This window comes from Suncus etruscus, chromosome 20 (assembly GCF_024139225.1).
Source record: "Suncus etruscus isolate mSunEtr1 chromosome 20, mSunEtr1.pri.cur, whole genome shotgun sequence".
Taxonomy (NCBI): Eukaryota; Metazoa; Chordata; class Mammalia; order Eulipotyphla; family Soricidae; genus Suncus; species Suncus etruscus.
Genome location: NC_064867.1, coordinates 24,309,388 through 24,332,243, shown reverse-complemented (window position 1 = coordinate 24,332,243; position 22,856 = coordinate 24,309,388). Strand labels below are relative to the sequence as shown.

At 42.2% G+C, this 22,856-nt stretch overlaps 1 protein-coding gene across 2 annotated transcripts in view; it reads left to right on the top strand.

The window, feature by feature from the left end:
* The first annotated feature begins 250 nt into the window (after nucleotides 1-250).
* OXNAD1 (oxidoreductase NAD binding domain containing 1) overlaps nucleotides 251-22,856 on the top strand; it is a 35,681-nt gene continuing 13,075 nt past the window's right edge. For both annotated transcript variants that reach the window (XM_049766148.1, XM_049766149.1), the window contains exons 1-2: nucleotides 251-327; nucleotides 12,316-12,422. In XM_049766148.1, coding sequence (XP_049622105.1) covers nucleotides 268-327; nucleotides 12,316-12,422 — 167 coding nt within the window. In that variant the 5' untranslated portion in view covers nucleotides 251-267. The remainder of the gene's footprint in view (nucleotides 328-12,315; nucleotides 12,423-22,856) is intronic.

Sequence of the window (22,856 nt, the reverse complement as noted above, 5' to 3'; positions counted from 1 at the left end):
CTCTGTCCAGGTGAGTTCTCCATCACTGGCATTTGAAGTTGATTTTCCCAGACTGGCCTGAAGGTCATCTCGGTGCTTTGTCGATTGCGTGTTGCCATTTATAGAGCATTAGACTTACAGTTGGAGGCTGTTCAGTTTGACCATTTATTTTGTTATTTTTGTTTTAGCAAACCAAACCAGACTCTTATTTTGGCTATGATATTACAGGGGAAAATGAGTTATTTTATACGAGGGTAGTAACCCACTTTTATTTTCTATTAAAGCGTAATGAAATCCCAAAGGAAAAGTGACCACTTGGAGCGAACTGCCAATGTCGTCCGTCAGGAGGTGTGTGTCTTGGCATCGGCAGGTTTGTCTGCTCTAGAATTTGGCTTGGTCTCCCTGGGGTGTGCAAAAAGGCACCAGGGGGAGCTGGAGGTCTTCCAAGAAGACCAGTTATTTTTCTGCCCAGACCTTTTCTGACCAGGATATGATACCTGATTTGAAATGATGGTTCAGAAATACTCCAAGTTTGCCCCTGGGACTTGAGCTGTGTAGATTTGTTGTTGAGGAAGAGCCAGAGAAGGCCGCAGCAGGAACTCTGTTCACGGGTCTCATGATTAGGATTATATTCCAGGGGTAGAACTTTCAGTGGAGCCGGTCTTTGAGGATTAGTTTACCTTTCTTCATCCTTTTTCATCCAGCACAATGTTTTAACATCTTAATTGTTGTCTCTGCTCTTGCACCATTCACTCTATCAAGGCAGAGAGTGCTAACATGTGTGGAAGGAGGATGGAGGAATTCCTGCCTCCCTTGCTAGGTGTTCCCTGCTGTACCCAAACTCTAGAAAGCTAATCTGCCCTGTGAAACTAGGGTCCTCATCCTTTACCTCAGAGAGTAGCTTCATTTCCACTTAAAAATATTCACTAGCAGGGCCGGAGTGATAGCACAGTGGTAGGGCATTTGCCTTGCACGTAGCTGACCAGGATGAACCATGGTTCAATCCCCCAGCATTCCATATGGTCTCTCACACCAGGAGTGATTTCTGAGCACATAGCCAGAAGTAACCCCTGAGCATCACCAGGTGTGGCCCAAAAACCAAAAATAAAATTTTTTTCACTGGCTATTTGACTCTGGTTCTTTTTTTTTTTTTTTTTAATTTTATTATAGTGTGCATTTAAGTAGAGAAAAACTTTCATATAAAAGATTATATAGTTCTGTTATAACATAGTCAGAAATTATATTATTGTAGTAGTTACAGTTTTTAGTATTCATAGGAAGATACCCTTTAACATAAAATAATATTGTTTGATCCCACTTTTCAAACTAATTCCATTTTCAGAAAATTGCTTTGGGACCAAGGGTTGTATGCTTGTGGACTCAGCTTTAAGTAGATGTTTTGTGACATCCACGGAAAATTAGTTTAGCCTAATATACTTCTGGGTATGTGGGAAAATGTGCTTTTCCCACTGATGATAAATCGGAAAATACTTTGTTAAGGAGATGTGTTCAGCACTACACTAAACTGCAGATTTTTATAAAAATGAACTTGTTGGAATTTCTTATTAAACAGTAATACTTTGGACCTGGGGAGATAGTGCAGAGGTTAAGGTGCCTGCTTTACATGTGGTGGACCCTTGCATGCCGTTTGAGCCTTGCCACTGTGTATGGTTCTCCTAGCACTGTCCAGAGTGTTCCATAGGTACAGAATAAGATGGCTTCCCTCAAGCAAACAACTAAAAGTGTGTCAGTTGTAATTTTTTTTATTATTATTTTTATTTTTGGGTCACATCCGGTGATGCTCAGGCTTACTCCTGGCTATGCACTCAGAAATTACTCCTGGCTTGGGGGAGACCATATTGGACGCTGGAGAATCGAGCCACGGTCAGGCCTGGGTCAGCCACGTGCAAGGCAAACACCCTAACACTTGCGTCAGCGCTACTGCCCCTAGTTTGTCAGTTTTGAAGAAAAAGTACTTTATCTGCATGGACTTAAACTATATAATTATTTTGTTGTGTCTTTTATTTGCTTTGGAGCTACAACCTATCTCTTTCCTACCCCCTTTCTATATCTTGACACAGGTAGGATTTGGGTAGGGCTTGACAAACTTTCCAGAAAGGGCAAGTATTTTGGCCTTTATGGGCCATGCTACCTTGATTGGACTGGAAAGATAGCTCAAAGGGAGGTGCCTTGCAGACAAGAGGTTCAAGCTGGATCTCTGGTACTTCATGGTTCCCTGAGAACCAAGCCAAAAGTAGTCCCAAAGTACTGCCAAGTATGTCCCGCAAACCAACTCACCAAACAACCAATAAAACAGCAAGATAACACTTTTCTTCTTACTTTTTTCACTTTGCTTTTATAGTATGAACATCCATAGAAAAGATATAAATATAAGTATCGCTATTCTATACATGGTTTTACCGAAACCCTCCAATTTAACCTGTAGATCAGATTTTGCCAATCCCTGAATTAGAATAGTTGTTGCAGAAATGTATAAGACTATATGACTGAAACCCAACCACAATCATGTTTGTTACCAAGGTGTTTAAATAAAAAATATTAAAAAAATGTATAAGACCAAATCATATGGGCCTTGGGTGTGGGAAGATTATTTATAGCTTAAGTTAACATAAACTGCAGAAAGATTATGGGAACTTCTTTTTTAAATTAAAAACAGGTGTTTTGTGAGTGTGTGTGTGTGTGTGTGTGTATATTTTCGAAAGTACTGAGGAAGGGAGGCAGAGGATAAGAAAGGGAGAGAGTAGGGGCTGGAGAGATAGCATGGAGGTAGGGCATTTGCCTTGCATGCACAAGGATTGTGGTTCAAATCTCGGCATTCCATATGGTCCCCGAGCCTGCCAGGAGTGATTTCTGGGTGTAGAGCCAGAAGTAACCCCCGAGCGCTGCCATGTGTGACCCCCACCCCCCTCCAAAAAAAAAAAAGGGGGGGGAGTAACACACTCAAGAGCACAAACTTCTCCCAAGGCAAAGAGAGCCTCCTATACACAACCCAGCATGAAAGTAGGAAAGCACACAACTCAAGAGGGGAGATACGGACGACATATACATGGGCCCAAGGAACACATGTACCAAGCTCGTATGAACTCTTAATAGTATCATTGTGAAGTTGGGGATTTTAATGCTCATAAAGTCAGAAAATTATGGAATAGTTCCTATCATGGGGTGTCCTGTGCGGAATAAACTTTCCTCCTCCTCCTCCTCCTTCTCCTCCTCCTCCTCCTCCTCCTCCTCCTCCTCTTCCTTCTCTTCCTCCTCTACTTCTTCCTTCTCTAACTTCCTTTCCTCCTGTTGCCAATGCCTATTCCTTTCTAGCTAGCAAAAACTAGATGATGTCTAGGGCTGGAACTGAACTTAGTGTTTAACAAAATAGGCCTCATCCCATAGGCCTAGGGACAGTGCTACATCTCTCCTCTGTACCTCCTACCTTTATTTATTTTCTTTTTTTTTTTGGAGCTGTATCCAACTCTGCTCAGGGTTTATTTCTCACTCGAAGCTCAGGGATCACTCTTGACAGGACTTTGGTGGTGCTGGGAATAGAACCCCAGTCCCTGCAGCACCTGTGAACTGGACACACAAGTTCCCAATGCTCTCTACTGTTCAAGTCTGGAAGGTAGCTTGCAGGTATGATGGCACTTGTATTTGACAACAAATTGCCTGCTCATGAGGCCAGAGAGGAACATTGACCTCTCCGATATCTAGGTGAGAGGACCCCATGCCCCTCCTGGGGGTAAGTAAAGAATGAAACATTTGTCCACTCAAAAATGTCCTTTCCATCCTGCTGCTTGCAGGCTCCCTTTGGAGAACTTACTGAAAGGGTATTGTCATGGTAATGCTTCCTTGGGGGGCTCTAATGCCAGCAGTCTGGGGCCCTACTGATGCTGGAAACTGACCTTGAAATGAATGACATTTGTGTTCAAGTTCACAGATATTTCTTCAGGATAAAAGAACTGGTAGCCTTGGAGATGTCAAGACGATAGAGTAGATGCAGGAGAATGCAGTCAAGGTGAAGAGTCCTCTAGAGGTGTCATTGGTTTGGTCACTGAGCCAGTTATAACTTGTCACTCACCAGTTTGATGGGAAAGTTTGTTAGTGGAAGAGTATTTTTTTTTTAATCACTAACATTGATGATTCATTTGTAAATATTCCAGACATTAGGTAAAGATTGGAATGATAGCCTCGAAGATGATAGCTGGTACCTGTTCTCAGGTTCTAGCAGGAGTCAGAGGAAACTAATCTGAATCCACCTAGTTGGTTTGGGAAAAGCCATGAATTCTTCTTTTTTGAATTGTGCCAGTTTGCTTCTTGTAGAAGCTCCTGCCTCAGCTTCATAGATGCCGTGTATGTATATTCACCTGAAGGACTCTGTACCCAATTCTACTCCATTGTGTGTGTATGTGGGGGTGGGGGGCCTTTCCACATCAGCCAAGCTATTCTATGACATCAATATGGAATCATTAAGTTCCACCCATTCTGAAATCATGTGCCTGTTCTGAGTTGGGCTCACAACTGACTAGGAGCCAGCTCTGTAGCCTGTGCCAGCCCTGTCCTGGCACTCATGCATCTTGCAGTAAGCAGAGATGACCAGTCCTCCACCCTGACTCTGGTTGTTGACCTTAGCTGCCCAGACTGAGTCACTTTGTAAAGTAGGGACAGTGATGGGCTTTTTCCATCTTCATTGTAAGCAGGCAAGTAAACGTTATAGAATCTCTTGTGCTATGCAGATCTGAGTCATGGGAAATCTCATTCTTGCCTGCACTGCTGCTTCCTAACTATGCCCAGGACTGAATGTTTTATGGTCTAAAAGATGTGTCATGTCAGTGCTTTTGCTTGTCAGTGACACATGTGTTTGGTTCAATAAGCTGTAAAGGGGAAAGATGCTATTCCATTTCTGCCTCCTTTCCCAACTACCCCATCAGAGGACATAGATTTTAGTTTAAATTCAACAAGCCATTGTTGACCGCGGCTGACTCTACGTTTAGGTTTGTCCTAGATGCAGGGACTGTGATGATGTGCAAGGCAGGTGGAGGCCCTGTATGTGAGACCTGCTCTCACAGCAGATAAAGTACAAAATGTCAGAGTGCTTAGGCTTTTGTAGGAAGTCAAATAGGGTAAAGTGGTTCCTGGAGGCAAGGATATCTAGGACTAGGGGTGGTTATGTGTCAAATTGGAATGTAATGTTGGAAGCTGAGTCTTGGATGAAGAAAAGATTGAGCCCCAGGAAAAGCATTCTTGACAGAGAGACCCTTACTGCCAGGGTGGTGAATAGGATGAGCTTGGCTTGCCTGGAAGAGGGTGGCTGGAGGAACCAGGTATATGAACGGCTGTGGGTCTGTGTATGGATTCCAGGATTTATTCTGAGACTGATAGAAAGCTTTATGCTAGGGCATTGTGTGACTTACAATGTATGTAAGTGGTCTATATTGTGTGGGTCATTGGATTGTTCATAATTTATGTGGTAGAGAGTAGGCTTTTGTTGTTCCTTGATATTAGGTTAGAGAGTGTTGACATAGATGCAGGAAATAAGGTGATGGGCCAGAATACAGAATGGTAATGGGGATGAGTGGGTGGAGCAGAGTAGGTGGATCTAAGACAGAAAAAGGGCTGAAGAGAGTGACAGATTGCAGGGAGGATGTGAGTACATTGAGTGAGAGAAGGAAAGGAAACCAAGATATCTCTAGGCATTTGCCCACTCAGTCAGGGTAGATGTGGTAGTGCCATATGTTTTCTACTATGGAGAAGAACAGGTCTGGCTGAAGCGAAATAAAGGAGCTCAATTCTGGAATACTCTGAAGGTGTCAGGGTGGGAAGCCAGATGGAGTTACAGATGAAACAGCATTAACCAGGGGTATTGTCAGCTCTTGCCAGCTGTTACTCAGGGTCATGGGTATACTGAACTGTTATAATAATTTACTCTGTGTGTGTGACTCTGTGTGTCTGTCTCTGAAGATGTCCACAAAATTAAAAGGAAGGAACTTTGGTTGAAAAAGATGAATTCTGTGCAAATTCTGGAGTGGAAATTCAAAGAGACAGTTGGCTATGACTTTGGAGCTCACTGCAGGAAATCAGAAATACAAGTCACAAGAGGACACTTGCATTACCTCTCATCACTAGGAAAATGGCAAGGATCCTCTTTGTTGGAGCAAAAGAAAGGAGTCCTAAACTCAGGCATGGAGTATATCACCATATAGAAGTGAATAGAAGAGGAAGGGCCAGCAGAGAAAAGGGAGAAGGAGTGACAGGAGGGAAATCTGCAGGCATCCCTGAAACACAGAGGAAGTCTTTGCAGTTAGAGGAAGGAAGCAAATATTCAGAATTCTGCTGCCAGGTCTTCACTGGGTCTGGCAACAGATAGTGGCAAGTAGGCCAACTTTAGGGCATTGTTGAGCATGTGGGCTCAACTGGAATGGGGACAAGAAAGCAAAGCCAGGGCCATACATTCAACTTGTACAAGATCAGGCCTTTCTGTCTTATGCAAGTTTTATGTGAGTGGAGGCAGGAAAAGGGTTGATAATTGGGTTAAGGGAGATATCAGTGTGTGGTGCTTCATTTGAGACACAGCAGAGCACAGTGGTCAGGTGCTAGATTCCAGTCTCTTGTGTACCCTCCCAAGCTCTGGGACCACTGTGCTCTCATTCATGATCCTGCTTTTTTTTAAATATTTTTTTTAATATTTTTAATATTTATTTAATTTTTATTTATTTAGGTTTTTGGGCCACATCCATTAGTGCTCAGGGGTTACTCCTGGTTCTCTGCTCAGAAATCACCCCTGGCAGGCTCAGGGGTTCATGTGGAATGCAGAGAGGTGCTTCCTGGGTCAGCGACATTCAAGGCAAACTGCTGTGCTATTGCTCCGGCCCCAGACCTGCTTTCTAGATTGTTTTGAAGATTGATTGAATCAATGCACGTAAAACCAGCCACACGATAGATGTTAATTGGCTGCTGTTCTCATTACTTGTGGGCAGCCACTAGTTCACACCTGTTATTCAGGAGAAGTGGCGTAGAGATGCACCTAAGATGATCCTTTTGGAAAGACAGGTGCAGTGTGGACAGGTTCACCTTGACCAGGAGCAAGAACAGTTAATTTGTCACACCAGGCTGAGTTCTGGTGGCAGAAGCCACCTAAGACAGAGAATTGTACCCTTGACAGAAATTGGTCGTTTTCCTTGTCAGCATATCACTGCAGTAAATCCGGTTTCCTCTATTCATGTTCCTACTTATCAGAATGGTATTCTGCCACATTTAAATCATATCTCTGGCTGCTGGTGTCTTCATGTGTAAAGTGACCTTCTATCGTGATAATGGCTGAAGTTTCCTTTAACTCTGACTTTCTCTGTGCCCTGACTGTAGTTTTGCTTCAGGTCATCTGTAACCCTAACTTTGCCTGAATTATTGTCAGCAAATGAATGAATGGAAGTGAACAGAGGAAGTCAACTAGGATTCCCAAAGAAAGACCTATTTCCTGGACTGAGACTTTTCAGCAGCAGTTTCATCAAAATATCCCTCATAAAACCAGCTTTTTAAATCAGTGTGATGGCATTTCCCTTTTCGATGCTGACTCTGTCAAAGTATTCAAAATGTGTGCAGGCCAAAGTTGGCAAAGGTATTGTTATTTTATTGAACAGTAGAAGAGTCTAAATGTTATTTTATGGAAAGCTTCATTTCCTGCCATGTGTTTTAACTTAGGGCATGGCTAGTTGAGGTTTCAGTCGGGAAATCGTTTGATCTTTTAAGTATGAGGGCAAGTACAAATGTAAAACATAGTTTCTCCATCATGTTTTGCTTACTCAATAAAAGTAAAGAAAGAAAGAATATAGTAAGTGCCATGATCGCAGGTCTTAATGATGTGAAGCTAGCTTCAGAATCAAATAAATATGCAGCCTTCGAAGCAATTTTGCTTATGTCTTCAACCCACATTGCTAGGGATCTACACACTTTATGTTAATTAAATAAAATAAAGGGGTGAGAGTAAGGCACATCTTTAAAAAAATGTCACCAGTTGTGCAAGGTATTTTTTTTTTTTTGGCGGCCACACCCAGCAATGTTTAGGGTTACTCCTAGCTCTGTGCTCAGGGATCCTTCTCAGCAGGTTGGGGTGGGGGGCATATAGGGTCCAAGGGATTGAACCCAGGTCGACCATATAGAAGGTAAACACCCTACCCACTGTGCTATCACTCCAGACCCATGTTCAAGGTGTTTCGTATTACCAGTCCTAGCATCAGTGGCCAGGTTATTAGGACCATTTTGGACTAATAGCAACAAGTTATTTTTATTACTATCATATTAATATGATTTATTTAATATTACTGTTTTTTGTATTAATAGCAATGGAAGTAAGGTAGCTGGGGACATTATTGATCATGGCATTTATTTAAATGAAGTTGAATTGTTTCATTCTAATGAACTTTTTTCTCTCCTTTCTTCATTGAATTTTTATGGCAAAGGATTGGTGATTTCATTTCAACGAGTCTAGCCTTTGTGAAACATACTTCAGTTGAAATTCTGTTTTCCCCACTTTCGTGAGAATTACTTTTGTTTTCCCAACAACCAGGTGACTCTTACGTGGTGAAAGCTGGTGGTATATGGTTGAAGCTTATCTCTATCTTGTTTTTCTAATGAATCTGACAGATCCAGTTAAACTATTAAAATGAGATAATCTAAATCTTGGTTTTTATAGATTTAAAGAAATGATTTGTCAATGGAATTGTTTCTACTTGGTAAAGCTGAAAAAGGAAGATTAGTGATATAATGGAGAGCCTGTTGATGATTCTTATTATTTTTGCAGTAGAAGACATAGATAGGAAAGGAAGATGCATTTTCCACTGAAGAAATCTCTGACTTCCCTGGCTTCCAGAATTTGGAAGCACACCCAATATTTCTGCATTTCCCCCTTCTGCTATTTCTTTTGTAAACAAGAGAGTCCCGGATTTCTTCTAACCTTGTATTGGAAATCAATGTCAAGGGACTAATTTAGAGTTTTAATTTAATTTCATAAGCATTTACTGACCCATAGTATGCGTTCAATCTCATGCTTGGTCCAGGAATTGATAGAAAATTCAGTTCTACTCATTCCCTGATCTCTGGGGCCTTTGATGGTAGAAAAAAAAAACAGTTTTTGGGTATTTATAATTTACATTAAGAGGACTTACATGTGGTATCAAAGGAAGAGTTGAAAAGGTAGAGTGCAGAGGGCTGACCTCAGGCTGGGGCTAGGAAGAATGAGAAGGAAGTTGATAGGTCTCATCACCAGCCTGTTGTCTGCTCTGATGGATAAGCCACCAGAGTCTCTCAGGAACTCAAGCTAGTCAAATCCAAAAGCCTTTAGCAACCATTTTTATGGTTGAGTGTGGAGCCCTTGAAGGTTTTTGAGCTGGAGAGTAACTCAGTAAGGTTGAAAATGTTGGGGACTATTCGCTTGTTGGTTACTTTGAGAGAGACAAAAAGGAGTCTAGTACAAAAGTTCACTAGAATAAAAACTCTTGGGTGAGCTGAATTCATGAAATTTGGCAGTGCTAGGGAAAATTGCATAGAAAATTTAGTGTGTGTGCACAGTTTGTGTAGTGCATCTCCAATGTGTGCATCTCCAGTGCTGTGTGTGTGTGTGTGTGTGTGTGTGTGTGTGTGTGTGTGTGTGTGTGTGTGTGTACATGTACTTTCTCCATATCTGCATCTCCTGTGCCAGGTGGAAAGGAAGGAAGTGGTGGGTTTACCTATTCCCATCAATGACTTTGCCACTATGACAGGACCATCAGGTAATTGAGGGTGAAGTCAACCTGAGTTTAATTCTTGACTTGGACATTTTTGGACAATTTTGAGCAGGTTAGCAAATCTCATTGCAGTTTCCTTATCAGCAGAATAGAGGGTAATATGATTTCTCGGGCTCTTTGCATGAACAGTCCTATCAGTTGAGCAAATGCTTCTAAAGCATTGAACCCAATGTGCTTTTGGGAGAAATGCTTCCAAGACACAAGCTGTTACTCGCAGGAGTGCACATGTGCGTGGAGTGCCTGAGAATGGCAGCAAAGCATTAATGAGTTGAGGCTGAGGGGTGGTTGGTGACTGGTAATACTTGAGAGCTGCAGCCTCAGGGAGAGAGAGACCAGTGGGAGGCAACTGAGAGGCAGTAAAGGTCTATATGGCATGGGCAATAAGCAGTGGGAATAGATCAAGTCAGAGAGAGGCCTGGGAATAGGTGTCAGCTCTCCCAGGCCAGGAGAATGCCTCAGGATGGGGAAGCACAGAGTTCAGAAGTATGAAACGCAGAGAGACCAGGAGGGGGAATGATATTGGATACTGAGTCTGGATGCTTCTACAATATCAAAACTGAGGAGTGGTTGTGAGAGAGAAAGAAGACTTATACGTGGTGCCAGAGCACTAGAGACAGACATTTGTGGGAGGCAAACATCAGGAGAAACAGCCCAAACGGCAAGATTTTTTCCAACAGTGTCAAGACAGTCTGGCTTTAAGTGTGTTCTAGAGAAATAGTCCGAGTGATATGGTCCAGTGCAGGCCCTCACTGCAGTCTGCGAGGACAGCACTATGGTGGTGTCTGTGCTCAGCATCATGTCTCAAGGGATCCAAGGCAGGATATAGAATGTCATAACAAATCAGTGCCCCTTGTTCATTATAATCGTTGTAATAAAATACCCTCTAACATGTAATGGCTATGGGGCCAGTGGCATTTTAGGGGCTTTACATATATTAAATAATTGAATCCTCCCAACAGCTCTGGAGGCATAGGTGGGCTTAATCTAGCTGAGGAGGCCAGGCATTGTGCCCCAGCCAGCCAGCTGGGAGCCAGGGCTTGAGCCAGGGTTAAATCCTTCATCCTGTGCTGCTTCCTTTGTTTTGCTGCTTGCTCCTTCAATTAGGAATTTGCAAATGGCTTCAGAGATTGTGCTTAGGAGTCAGGTCTAGAGAGCAAAAAAATAGGTGCCTAGAAAAAAGGGTGGGAGCAGATAGGTTGCTTTTCAGAGTGGGACAAGGGACAGAGTAATTGCCTCACCTTCTCTCAGGGAGAGGATGATTGGTGAGGCAATGATTGGCAAGATAATGGGGTGGAGTTGTGAGTGGGAGAAAGGAGGGAGTCCGTCAGGAAGGAGGTAGAACAGTGTTGGAGCTATTTCGAATAGAGAGAGGAAGACTTCTGTCCTTGAGAGTTTTCCAGTAGGCCTTGAAGGGTTATCTCCCTCCAGAGTCTCCTGAGACCTCTCGCTGGCAGCAGGAAGGACCACCAGCCACAGATGTTCAGGATTCCCTATTAATTTATCGCTCAACTCGGGTGGGGTGTTGGTTGTCACCTGCTACTATTTGGCTTGCTGCCAGTGGTTGGAGCAGGCTGAGGAAGGAGCCTTGTCCTCCTCTGGGTCATTAATTCTGGAGGGACAAGAGAAAACCAAAGGCAGACGAACCCAAGAAGGAGGCAGAGACCTTCAGTTGTTGAGGGATGCTGGATGATGCTTCGCTGAACATGCCTGAATCAGCCCCTTTGAGGATTTTCTAGCAATCATATGCATCACAAGAATGTGCTTTTCCAACTGTTGGCAGGGAAGGCCTGTTTTCAATGTTGTTTCAGTTGTAGGCTGTTTATATGTTTTTGCAAAATGCATTAGAAAAAAATTCATTAAAAAATAGGCATAAGGCATACAACCCCAATTTGCTTTCTATTATTAGATTTATCAGCCATACAATTACTCTGCGAAATTGCTTTAAAAAAATCCTTCTAAGTGCTTACTTTGAATTTCTGAAATTAGTTCCTTATGGACTTTTTGTCAGCATAGAGCTACTGGAGGGATTCATTTTATGGTGTATAGACTTAGTAAAGAGGATTTATTAATTGATTAACTTATCTGGTGGTTGAGACCATACCTAGAGGTGCTTGGGTGCTTGGGACTACTTCTGTTTTTTGTTTATTTGTTTGTTTTGGTTTGGGATCACATTGGCCAGTGCTCAATGGCTCTGCACTCAGGAATTAGTCCTGGCAGGTTTAGGGACCTGGATATGTGGGATACCAGGGATTGAACCCAGGTTGGCCACAGACAGGACTGTACTATCACTCTGGCCTTTGGAGGCTATTTCTGGCTTGACACTCAGGGTTACTTCTACCAGTGTTTGGGGACCATGGAATACCAGGGAGAGTGAACATAGGCCTCCTGCATGCTCTCAGCCCAATGATTGAGAACTCCCATGCCAGGACCAGAACTCAGAGTGCTCAGCTTTGGGCATTTTAGCCCTCGACCCCCACCTGCCAAGTATACCCCTAAAGGCCCTCAGGTGGTATCCACACTAACCTCAGCCATGGTGGGTCTCTGTTTCTAGGTGGTGTGTGCAGCCAAAGTGTGCCGAACAGCTGATGAGTCCCCATCAGTGAAGAGGCTCCACCTACTTGTTGCAGATAAAGAATTTGCCTTTAAGGCTGGCCAGTGGTAAGTGACTCTTCTTGTTTCCTGAGTGTTGTGTGTATCGTCTAGCGTCCTGTCAAAGAGATGGACTTCATTATTTTGCCTCTAGAAAGGAATTCTGTGGTCAACAGTTCCCCCCAAAGAGGTAGGAATTCCAGATCTTCTCCATTCTGGACAAGCCTTTTACAGGATGGCAAATCCAATTTCTTTCCTGCCCTCACGGTCGGTCACCTCGCAATTGACTCCACGACTCAGTCAGATATGAAAATTGCTGCCTCGAGTTTTTCCACTTGGAGACAAAGCCCCCAGTTCTGTTCTTTGGGCCTGATGGCTCTGATAATCATGTTCTGCTGGAATGCTTGCTAATAGAATGCACTGCAGTAATTTACTCTGTTCAAATTATGTGTTGGTGGGATTGAAAAATCAGGCTTCTTCCTGCCCAAAGCTGTGTCAACAGAGCCTTCTGAAATGATGGGTAACTGGTCATGTCGCAGAAGTGGCTGCACTCTTCTGCTCGGTGGCTGGTGGCTTAGGTGTCACCCACATCCTGTCTGGGTTAAGTTTAAATCCTGTGCTGGATTTATTGTCAGGATTGCCCAATTGGGCTCAGCCAGCATCACCCACAGAGGAGCCACTGTTGAGGATTTGTCGGTGTGTGGCAGCCCTGCCACCACACCTGCAAATGGCCTCCTCAAGCTGAGATTCTAGTTGAATTGTGAATAGAGCAAGTTGTGTTTCCTTCGGAAAGGTGTGTTTGGGTGCACGTTTCCTTGATTTAAGTAACGCATTCATGTCTAAATGGATTTCTGGCATGTCAATCTGGGTAGGATTTCTTAGGAGTCACTGACTAATTTTGGCAGTCCATCTGGAAATGTGGTTTTGTTAGAGAGAGGATGTGTGATAATAGCAAGTGTGATAATAGCAAGAGTTAGCGTCTTGTGTTAATAGTTTGCCTTTGAATTTAGAACTAGAAAACAAGATGCTGATTGCAATAATTTGCGTTTGTGAAGCAATTTACTGCAATCTATGCACATGTTCAGTGATACATATTAAATGCATTTGGGCTGGTTATTTCATGTGGGGGGAGAGTGGGCATCGTTTTTTACCCTTCCAAAAGAGCCGAGCAGTTATTATACAGAAGAGTGGACATTTCCATCGAGACACTGTTTTCCACACTTCCTCTATGTGGAAGTGTGTGCATCCTGGGCACACCCCGTCTCTGCACCCTCACCTCTGCCCTGGTCCCAGCACAGAAGAGGCTGTGCTCTATGTAGTGGTTTGTCCTGCCGCACTTCTCTAAACGCACCAGAATGTCTGGTCACGAAATGAGAAACCAGGTTCCCTAGCCAGGGAGTATAGAAAATCTGGTTCTAGTAGGATTCTCCAGATCTGAAACCTGAGGTCTGGCACTTTCATTTCTGTGAATGGGCTGCAACAGGCTTCTCAATGTCAGGGTGGAGTTGGTGGTTGTTCATTTCTGGCTGGATGGTGTTGACCCTTTGCACGCCTTCCAGCTCCTGAACTCACCTCCCACAGAGCTATCAGGTGGCTCAGGGACAGGAGATTCACTCTACATTGGACATGGTGTCTGCAGACTAGCTGTGCTGCTAGGTTGATGGCATCTGTCCTTACTTCAGTGCTGTTGTTAGCATGGCTTGCACTCCAGGCTCTTTTAGATCATCACTACTAGAGACCTCCACATACATGGCTCTCTGGGGAAGAAGTGCCAACCTTCATGTGGATAGGGTGGGGTGGTGGCTGGCTGCAGAAGGCACAGGAGAGATAGTTCCTCTTCATAGCAGAGAGCCTGTAGCACAAGTTCCCTTCTGGAAACCCAACAATGGCCTCCTCTGACAAGTGCCAAACTTGGAGGGGCCCACTTCCCAGCCCCTCTGAACCAGAAATCAATGGCAGCGGGTGCCTGGTGAATGCTTTGAGCGTAGCACCGAGAGGGGACTTGGGTACTCCTGTTGAGCTGTAGGTACTGATGGGTCTCCCAAGAGTGGACCATCTGTCCTGGGAAGGGGTATCTGGAACATCTATAGTTCCATCCTGAGAAGATCCAAGAGAAAATGCTTGTGGACTGTGCTCAGCACCAAGTGCCAGCGGGTCAGGTTCTATCCATTCCCAGAAGTGCTTTTTCCTGGTGCACTCTCTCCTTGGGGCTGGAACTAGTTTGTAGTGCTCCTGAGATATCAGTCTTCCCTGGCTCATGTCACCTACGTAGTTCTCTGAAGGCTGTCTGGCTCACCACCTTGTTCTTCTGCCCATGAGACTGGTGGCTCCCTTCCTTTCTCTGAAACTCTGTTTCCACAGCTTTAAAGAGGGGGTGCTCCTTTGCTGGGGATACGTCAAGTGTCAGTGCAAGAGCTAATATGCAGTGTTCTCTCTATTCACCATCTGTTCCAGCTAAGTGTGCCTGGGTTGGTTACCTATGTGGGTGTGGCCTTGGGGACAGATTCCTATTCTTAGTCCCTTGCATGAAGCTGCCACTCAGTGGTAGTACCTGGACTGCTCAGTGCTCACTCACACTGGTGGTCAGTGCTTGCCACTCTTGTCAGCGCTCATTCACTCTTGGTGAGCCGTGGTGTACACTAAGGCTTCTTTGGTCACTGTTCACTTATTCTTATGGTCAGTGCTCACTCACACTTGGGCTGTACACAGAACAGATCCACAAGGAGGTAAGTAAGAACAAAGAGTATCCTGTGGGGAAAAGGAGAGCATGTCTCTTGACTTTACATAATGGCCTATATTTTTTTGGGGGGGGCAGGGCTAGCACACAGGTTAGAGCACATATTTGGCATGTTTGAATCCTTGATTTCCATTGCTGGTGACACATCTCCCTGGTATCTCTGGGGGTGACCTTGATTAGAAAGTCACATACTTTATATGTTTGAAAGTGATTTGGACCCTTTTGAGAGGAATGAGATCAGAGGAGATGGCCTTGCCCATCACCGTAGAGGGGAGGATAGCTGCCCTGTGTCGCCCGCATCACACAGACCGTAGTGCTCCTTAGTTCTTCAGCTGTCCCCTCATCTGGGCTCTCAGTTCTTGCATCCAAGAGCACTAATCCTCTGGGCTAGTAGCCACCCACTCCCCAGACTGTATCATTCTCTTTTTGTATAGTTTAAATTAAATTTTGTATAAATAAAGAAGTTGTTAATATCATTCTATGCTAATAAAATTTAAAGATAACATGAAATAGATAAATCCTACCCGACAGATATACAATATAGTAAGGATGAGGAGTAGAGAATTAAGACTTTTTTGATGGTTTGTTGTGCTTTGAGGACATACTCTGTAGTCCTCAGGTCTTATTCCTGGCTCTCTATTCAGGAATTATCTCTGATTCTGTACTCAGGGATTACCTCTGGCTCTGAACTAAGGGATTGAACACACAGGTAAGTTATATGCCAGGCAAGTGCCTTACCCACTGTACTATCTCTCTGGCTACAAATTAAGAAAATTTTATTTTATTTTATTTTCGTTTTTTGGGCCACACCCATTTGATGCTCAGGGGTTACTCCTGGCTAAGCGCTCAGAAATGACCCCCAGCTTGGGGGGACCGTATGGGACACCGGGATCGAACCGCGGTCCTTCCTTGGCTAGCGCTTGCAAAGCAGACACCTTACCTCTAGCACCACCTCTCCGGCTCCAAATTAAGAAAATTTTAAGGGAAAAGCTCAACAGACTTATGAAAGTGTTTTATCCTTTGATTTTGTTATAAAATATTAATTATAGATAACGCTTATTATCTGCATTAATAAGTAAAACCATATAATAAAAATTTCTATATATGTAAAAAATTATCTGAATAAAAATAGAACGATTACTATAAGTGAAATTAATTTGTTATGAAAAATGTAACATCTTTAATAAGTTAGGAATCAGCAGACATTTCTTAATCTGATAGAGGACAACCATGAGCACCATGACTGAATACCATACTCAGTGGCAAAAAGCTGCGAAGTTTGTCTTGTCTTTTGACGAAGCTTCTTTATTGCTTCTTGCAAACTGGTTTTAAGACTCAGATTTCCATAAGCTGTTGTCTGTTCATGAAGCTCTGTATCATCCCTTTAAATCTGAATGATAATCTAGCAATATAGTCTATTCTTGGGATGTCTTTATTTCATTGAGCTTTTTTTTTTTTAAAAAAAAACAACAACAAAAAACCCCACAAAACTATATCCCACTATCTCTTCTGGCTCATAGTCTCAATGGATAGACCAGCTGTGAATTTTATGGGATTTCCTCTGCATGTGAATTCAGTATTCTGTCTTTTGCTTTTGTCATTCTGATTACAGTGTTTTGGAGTTTTCCTGTTTCGCTGGGACCTTTCGGGCTTCTTGGATCTGGGTACCCACATTCCACACCTCAGGGACATTCTTATCTGTACTTTCTTTAACTAGAGGTTTTTCATTGAATTTGCCTTCCTGTTCTTCAAGGAGTCCATTGATTCTTATATTGTTTCTCTTGACCTCATCCCATAGTTTTCTGATGTACTGTTTATTTTCTTTCAAACAGTTTCCCATCTTTTGTTGATTTCTAGAGGTTTCCTGGATCTCATATTGGAGCTCCTTAATCTTTTCTTAAACTGCAGCTATTCTCAGACTTTCTATTGCCTTTTTTCCTTTGGTTTTTGGGTCAGGCTCCATGATACTCAGGGCTTACTCCTGGCTCTGTCCTTAGGGATCACTCCTAATGGGGTTTGGGGGGCCATATAGGATACTAGGAATTAAATCCAGGTTGGCAGTCTGAAAGACAGTTCATTACCCACTACTATCACTCCAGCCCTATATACTCTGCATTTCTGTCACTTCTGAATGTAGTTTTCTCAGTTATGTTTTCATTCTTTCTTGTGTTTTGTTGACTTGTAATTTCTTTGGGCTCACTAAACGTCCTCAGCATGGTCTCACTGCAGTCATTATCTTATGGTTAACCAAAATGGTTGGTGCTGGCAAAGCCTTCTGAGTTATTATTTTTACTCCTTGAGCTGTGTAGTATGTGGGGAGGGGGAGGGAGGTAGGGAGGGGGAGAGAGATAGAGAAAGAGAGAGAGGGAGAGGAGAGAGAGAAAAGAGAGAGAGAGAGAGAGAGAGAGAGAGAGAGAGAGAGAGAGAGAGAGAGAGAGAGAGAGAGAATTCATTGTGTTTGTTGTGCCCTGGCTGAGCTAAAAGTAAACCTTTGTCATTTGTGTGTGTGTGTGTGTGTGTGTGTATGTGTGTGTGTGTGTGTTCATTGTGCTTGTTGTATCCCTGCTGAGCTAAGGGTAAACCTTTGTTATTTATCCCCCTGGGAGGCTCTGCAGGATTATGCTGTTTTTTACCTGTCTTCATCCAATGACAGGAAGTATAGAGATGCCAAACAACATTGTCACATAGGTCAGGAGACATGGAGGTGTCTTGCTGAGAAGATGGCACAAGGGATTAGGCATAGAGGCTGCCAGGGTCCATTTGGAAGGGAGGGGAATCCACTTCTCTGAATCACAGAAGGCTACAGAGATAGTTTCTATGAAACTAACCTCACCTGATGTTGGGAGGAGCAAGCAGAAATTCAACAAAGGGCATTTAAAAAATATGTGTACTTGTTTACCATTTAATGATTTATTAGACATTTAAAATATATATTTCATGTTTTATAGCATTTAACAGTCCTTTTTTTTTTTAATTTTCTATAAATGTGGTTTTCCAAAGTTGTTAGAGCAGGGTTCATTCATTCATTCATTCCTGTGTGCTGAGAGAATGCCCACCACCAGTACACAGCAGAGGGCGCTGTAGTGATGGAGATGAAGCAGCAAAGTAGCGGGTTGATTTTATTTTCCTTTTTAAACATGGAAGCGGTAGAGAATACTCTGACAGAATATAGCAGTTGTGTTAATAAAGGTTAACTACAGTCTCTTTAAATTTGTATCTTGTCTGAAGTGAAAGGGGAATTAAAGTATTCATGAACAAGAGTCAAGTGTTAGAAATGAAAATAGGATAAAGACCTTTCTTGGAATGCTTCCAATCCATAACTGTTTTTTAAGACTATAAAAAAAATATTTAATGCCGTAGATCAGGAGAAAAAAATATTCCAAGGTTATGGATCAAATCAGTGGAGAACATCATGGGCTTTTCATATAAGCTTCTTAGGAAAACAGGGGGGTGATAGTTATGCTTTTTTGGTAAAGAAACTTGCAGTTTAGATATATGTGTAGGGCCCGGAGAGATAGCACAGCAGCGTTTGCCTTGCAAGCAGCTGATCCAGGACCAAAGGTGGTTGGTTCGAATCCCGGTGTCCCATATGGTCCCCCGTGCCTGCCAGGAGCTATTTCTGAGCAGACAGCGAGGAGTAGCCCCTGAGCACCGCCGGGTGTGGCCCAAAAACCAAAAAAAAAAAAAAAATAGATATATGTGTATTCTGGACATGGGAGAGATAATATATTTTATATTTCAATTAGTTGAAAGTACAACAATTAGTTGTACTTCCTAGAATTCCTACCCATATGGCAAAATCTGTGGCATAGAAATTTTGAGGACTTGAGATTCAAATTTTAGACTCTAGGAGTATAGTTTGAAGAAAAGAAGAAAATACAGATTTTAATAAGTAAGGTCATGCTTACTTATGAAAAGACACATCCCATCATGCTTTTTTAGTTTGTCTAATTCCAGTGAAAGGCAGTATTATCTTTTTGCTTAATAGTAAAAAACAAAAACTTTATTGAAATGTGCTCCTTATAAAATTTACTGAGTTAACTGGAAGTTATTATGTTAAATGAAGTAAGCCAGAAGAAGGATAAATACAGAATGGTACCATTTATATATGGTATTTAGAATAACTGCATAAAAACAATGCAGTGGTCTCAAACACCATTGGCCCCAGAGTATAGTGAGAAGGAAAGAAACTGAGTGGAGAAGGAGAAACATAAATATGAAAGGATGGGGGCCAGGGACCAAGCAGTCTCAGGTGCATTGGTGAAAAAAATAAAAGGACAGAACTAAATATCCAAGCCAAAGTCAACAACAATGGAATCAAGAGACTCAAACTCTTAACAATCTAAACTTGAAATGGGCCTGCTATGCTGGCAGGTTGGGATACACTCTGGGAACATGGTGGAAGGAGGTCGACACTAGTGGTAGGATTGGCCCTGATTCATTGGATGTATGAAACCCAACTATGAAGGACTTTGTAAATCACAGTGGTTTCAATAACTTAAAGTCAAATAAAAATATATAATTGGCTACTTTTAAATATATTCACAGAAATGTACACCAGCTGTTAGCAGTCAGATGTCAAGAATGTTTCATCATGTCTTAAGAAACCTCATCATTCACTCTATCTTCTCATCCCCTAAGAAATGTCTTCTCTGGCTTGGTGGATTTGACTGTCCACATCAGGGTTTTTTGTGTGCTTGACTGCTTTTACCTAACATGCCAGTGGCCTTTCATCGATGTTGTTTCTAGTTTGTGTATTTTTCTATTGCATGGGCATATGCATTTTGGTTATCTGTTCATCAGCCAGTGAAATTTTATATTTCTTTTTGACTATTCTAATGCTATCATGAACATAGGTGGTTTCTATTCTCCATGTATTTTCATTTATCTTGAGTTGTTTAAAACTTGAAGTTGTGTTGTTGATCTTACGGTAACTATTTAACAATGTAGTCACTTGACAAAACTTTTCCTAAGTGATTGTACCATTTTACATTCCCATGAGAAATGTATTATGGTTCCATTTTCTTCACATTCTCACTAACTTTCTATTGTCTTTTTTTTTTTTTTCTTTAAATGGCTAACTATCCCAGTGAGTATAAAATGGTAGCTCATTGTGGTTTTGTTTTGTTTTTGTTTTTGGGCCACACCCAGAGGTGCTCAGGGATTACTACTGGTTCTGTGCTCAGAAATTACTCCTAGCAGACTCGTGGGACCATATAGGATGCCAGGGATTGAACTCGGTCGGGTCTGCCCCAGGTCAGCCACGATGCAAGGCAAATGCCCCACAACTGTGCTATCCCTCTGGCCCTCATTGTGGTTTTCTGAACATGTTGTACATCATTTCATATACTTGTTAATCATTCATATTTCATCGTTGGTAAATTTTGAACCTTTTGTCTATCTTTATTTGAGGTATTTGTCTTTTTTAATAGTAAGTTTTAAGAGTAAGTCATATTTATATATAATTTGAAAACATTTTCTCCTATTTTATAATTGTCTTATCATTTCCTTCATGGTATTATTTGTAGCACAAAAAATGTTCAATTTATGAAGGAAGGGGCTCCAAAGCAGTGCTCAGGAGGTCCAGGAGACCCCTCACCCCCTTGGTTATTTTTAGCTAACTATGTCTGGAGCTCAGTGCAAAGCTCTGAGGATGTGCTACTACTTTAGCCCTGTGGCACACAGATTACTCAGGCCAGACTGATGATGCTTGAGGGCTTGCAGGACTGTGCCTGGCAATGTTTGGTAGGACCATGGGGTGCCAGGGATCAAACCAGGATTAGCCATTTGCAAAGCATGCACCATTATCTATCATTGTATTTGCGTATTATATCCAGAATTACTGCTGTGTAAATTGTCTTTTGAGAGTTATAATTCCTACTCTTGCAAATGTATGACCTCTTTTGAGTTTATTATTTTTTGTATAAGATGTGAGGTAAGATTTCAACTTCTTTTTTAAAAAAATTTATTCTTGGGGCCAGAGCAATAGCACAGCAATAAGGCATTTGCCTTGCACACAGGTGATCCAGGATGGAAGGTGGTTCAAATCCTGGCATCTCATATGGTCCCCTAAGCCAGGAGCGATTTCTGAGCTCAGAGCCAGGAGTAATCCCTGAGCGTCACTGGGTGTGGCCCAAAAAAACCCAAAACAAAACAAAAATATTCAGTCTTCTCATTTCTTTTTGTCTGTTTATTTTTTGGTCACACCCAGCAGCGCTCAGGGATTACTCCTGGCTCTGCACTCAGAAGTCACTCCTGGCAGGCTGGGGGGCCATATGGGTTGCCAGGAATCGAACCGAGGTCTATTGGGGTTGTAAGCATGAAAGGCAAACGCCCTACTGCTGTGCTATTGCTCTGGCCCCAAGACTTCTCATTTTAAGCATGAAATGTTTTTCTGTGAGATGTATATTTTTTTAAATTATAGTTGTCAAGATTGAGCCTCATACTTCTATTCTTAAATTTATTCCAAGTTATTTTATTCTCTTATAATTATGAGTAAATTGGATTTTTTAGTGTCACATTCAGATTTTTCATTGCAAGTGCCTAGACATGCAGTTGATTTATGGATGTTGATCTTGTTTTCTTCAACCCAGTTCAACTTGCTTAGTTCTAATATCTTTAAAGTAAGTTACATTGATTTTAAAAAATATATATAGCATGATGTCATTTGCAGTTTATTTCATTACAGTATAGTTGCCTCTAATTTTCTTTCCTTTTTTCTTTTTTGTTTTGGTTTTATATTTTTGGACTATACCTAGCTCTGCACTCAGGAATCACTCCTGGCAGGCTCAGGAAACCATATGGGATGCCAGGAATCAAATCCAGGTCAGCAGCATGCAAGGCAAGTGCCCTATCCACTGTGCTATTGCTCCGGCCCTATTTTTTTTTTTCATAATTGTTTAATTACCTTGGCTAGACTCTTTAGAGGTACAAGGGCTTCTTTTTTTTTTTTTTTAAGAGAGAAAGGAAAAGGGAGAGGGAGAGTAGAAGAGAGGGGTGAGAATAAGAGGGGAGAGAGGACTAGAGAGAGGGAGAGAGGCAGGGAGGGGAGAGAGTTGGAGACAGGGAGGAGAGGGAGAGGAAAGAGGAAGAGGGAAGAGAGGGAGAAAGGCTTGGTGAGAGAAAGGGTAGTGGAGAGAGGGAAAAGGTGGGAAAGGCAGGGAGAGGGAGAGAGAGGGAAACAGAGAAGAAGAGAGAAAGAGAGAGGAAGAGGGGAGACAGTGAGAAACTGGGAGAAAAGGTGAGAAAGGGAGAGGAGAGAGGGAAAGAACAAGGGATTCTTAAACTTTTTCACTCATGACCCTTTTTTGCCTGAGAAATATGACAAGGCAAGTGTTATTTACAACACCAGGATTCAGTGCATGTTTGAGTTTGAATTAATTTTTGGTCACTGAATGTTTCTTTTGCTGTTGCTCGTGTGTGTATATGATCTTCACATTCAGTTCTGAGTTGCAGGGCCATGTGGGGTGATGACCCACAATTTAAGAAGCAAAGATTTAATACACTATAGAGTAAAAGTGCTGGGAGCAGTCATCCTTGTTTACGAGAATGATATTAAGTGTAGGTATTTGTTTTAAATACTTTTTAACAGATTGAGGAAGTTCCTGTTTATTCCTAGTTTGCTGGAAAAAAAATTTTTTATAGCATGTAAGGGTGTTGAATTTTGCCAAATGCCTTTTTTCATCTATTAAGATCATTCAGGTTTTGTTCTTTATTCTAATAAGTCATATGTCGGTGATTGATTGTCAGATGTTCAATCAGTCTTG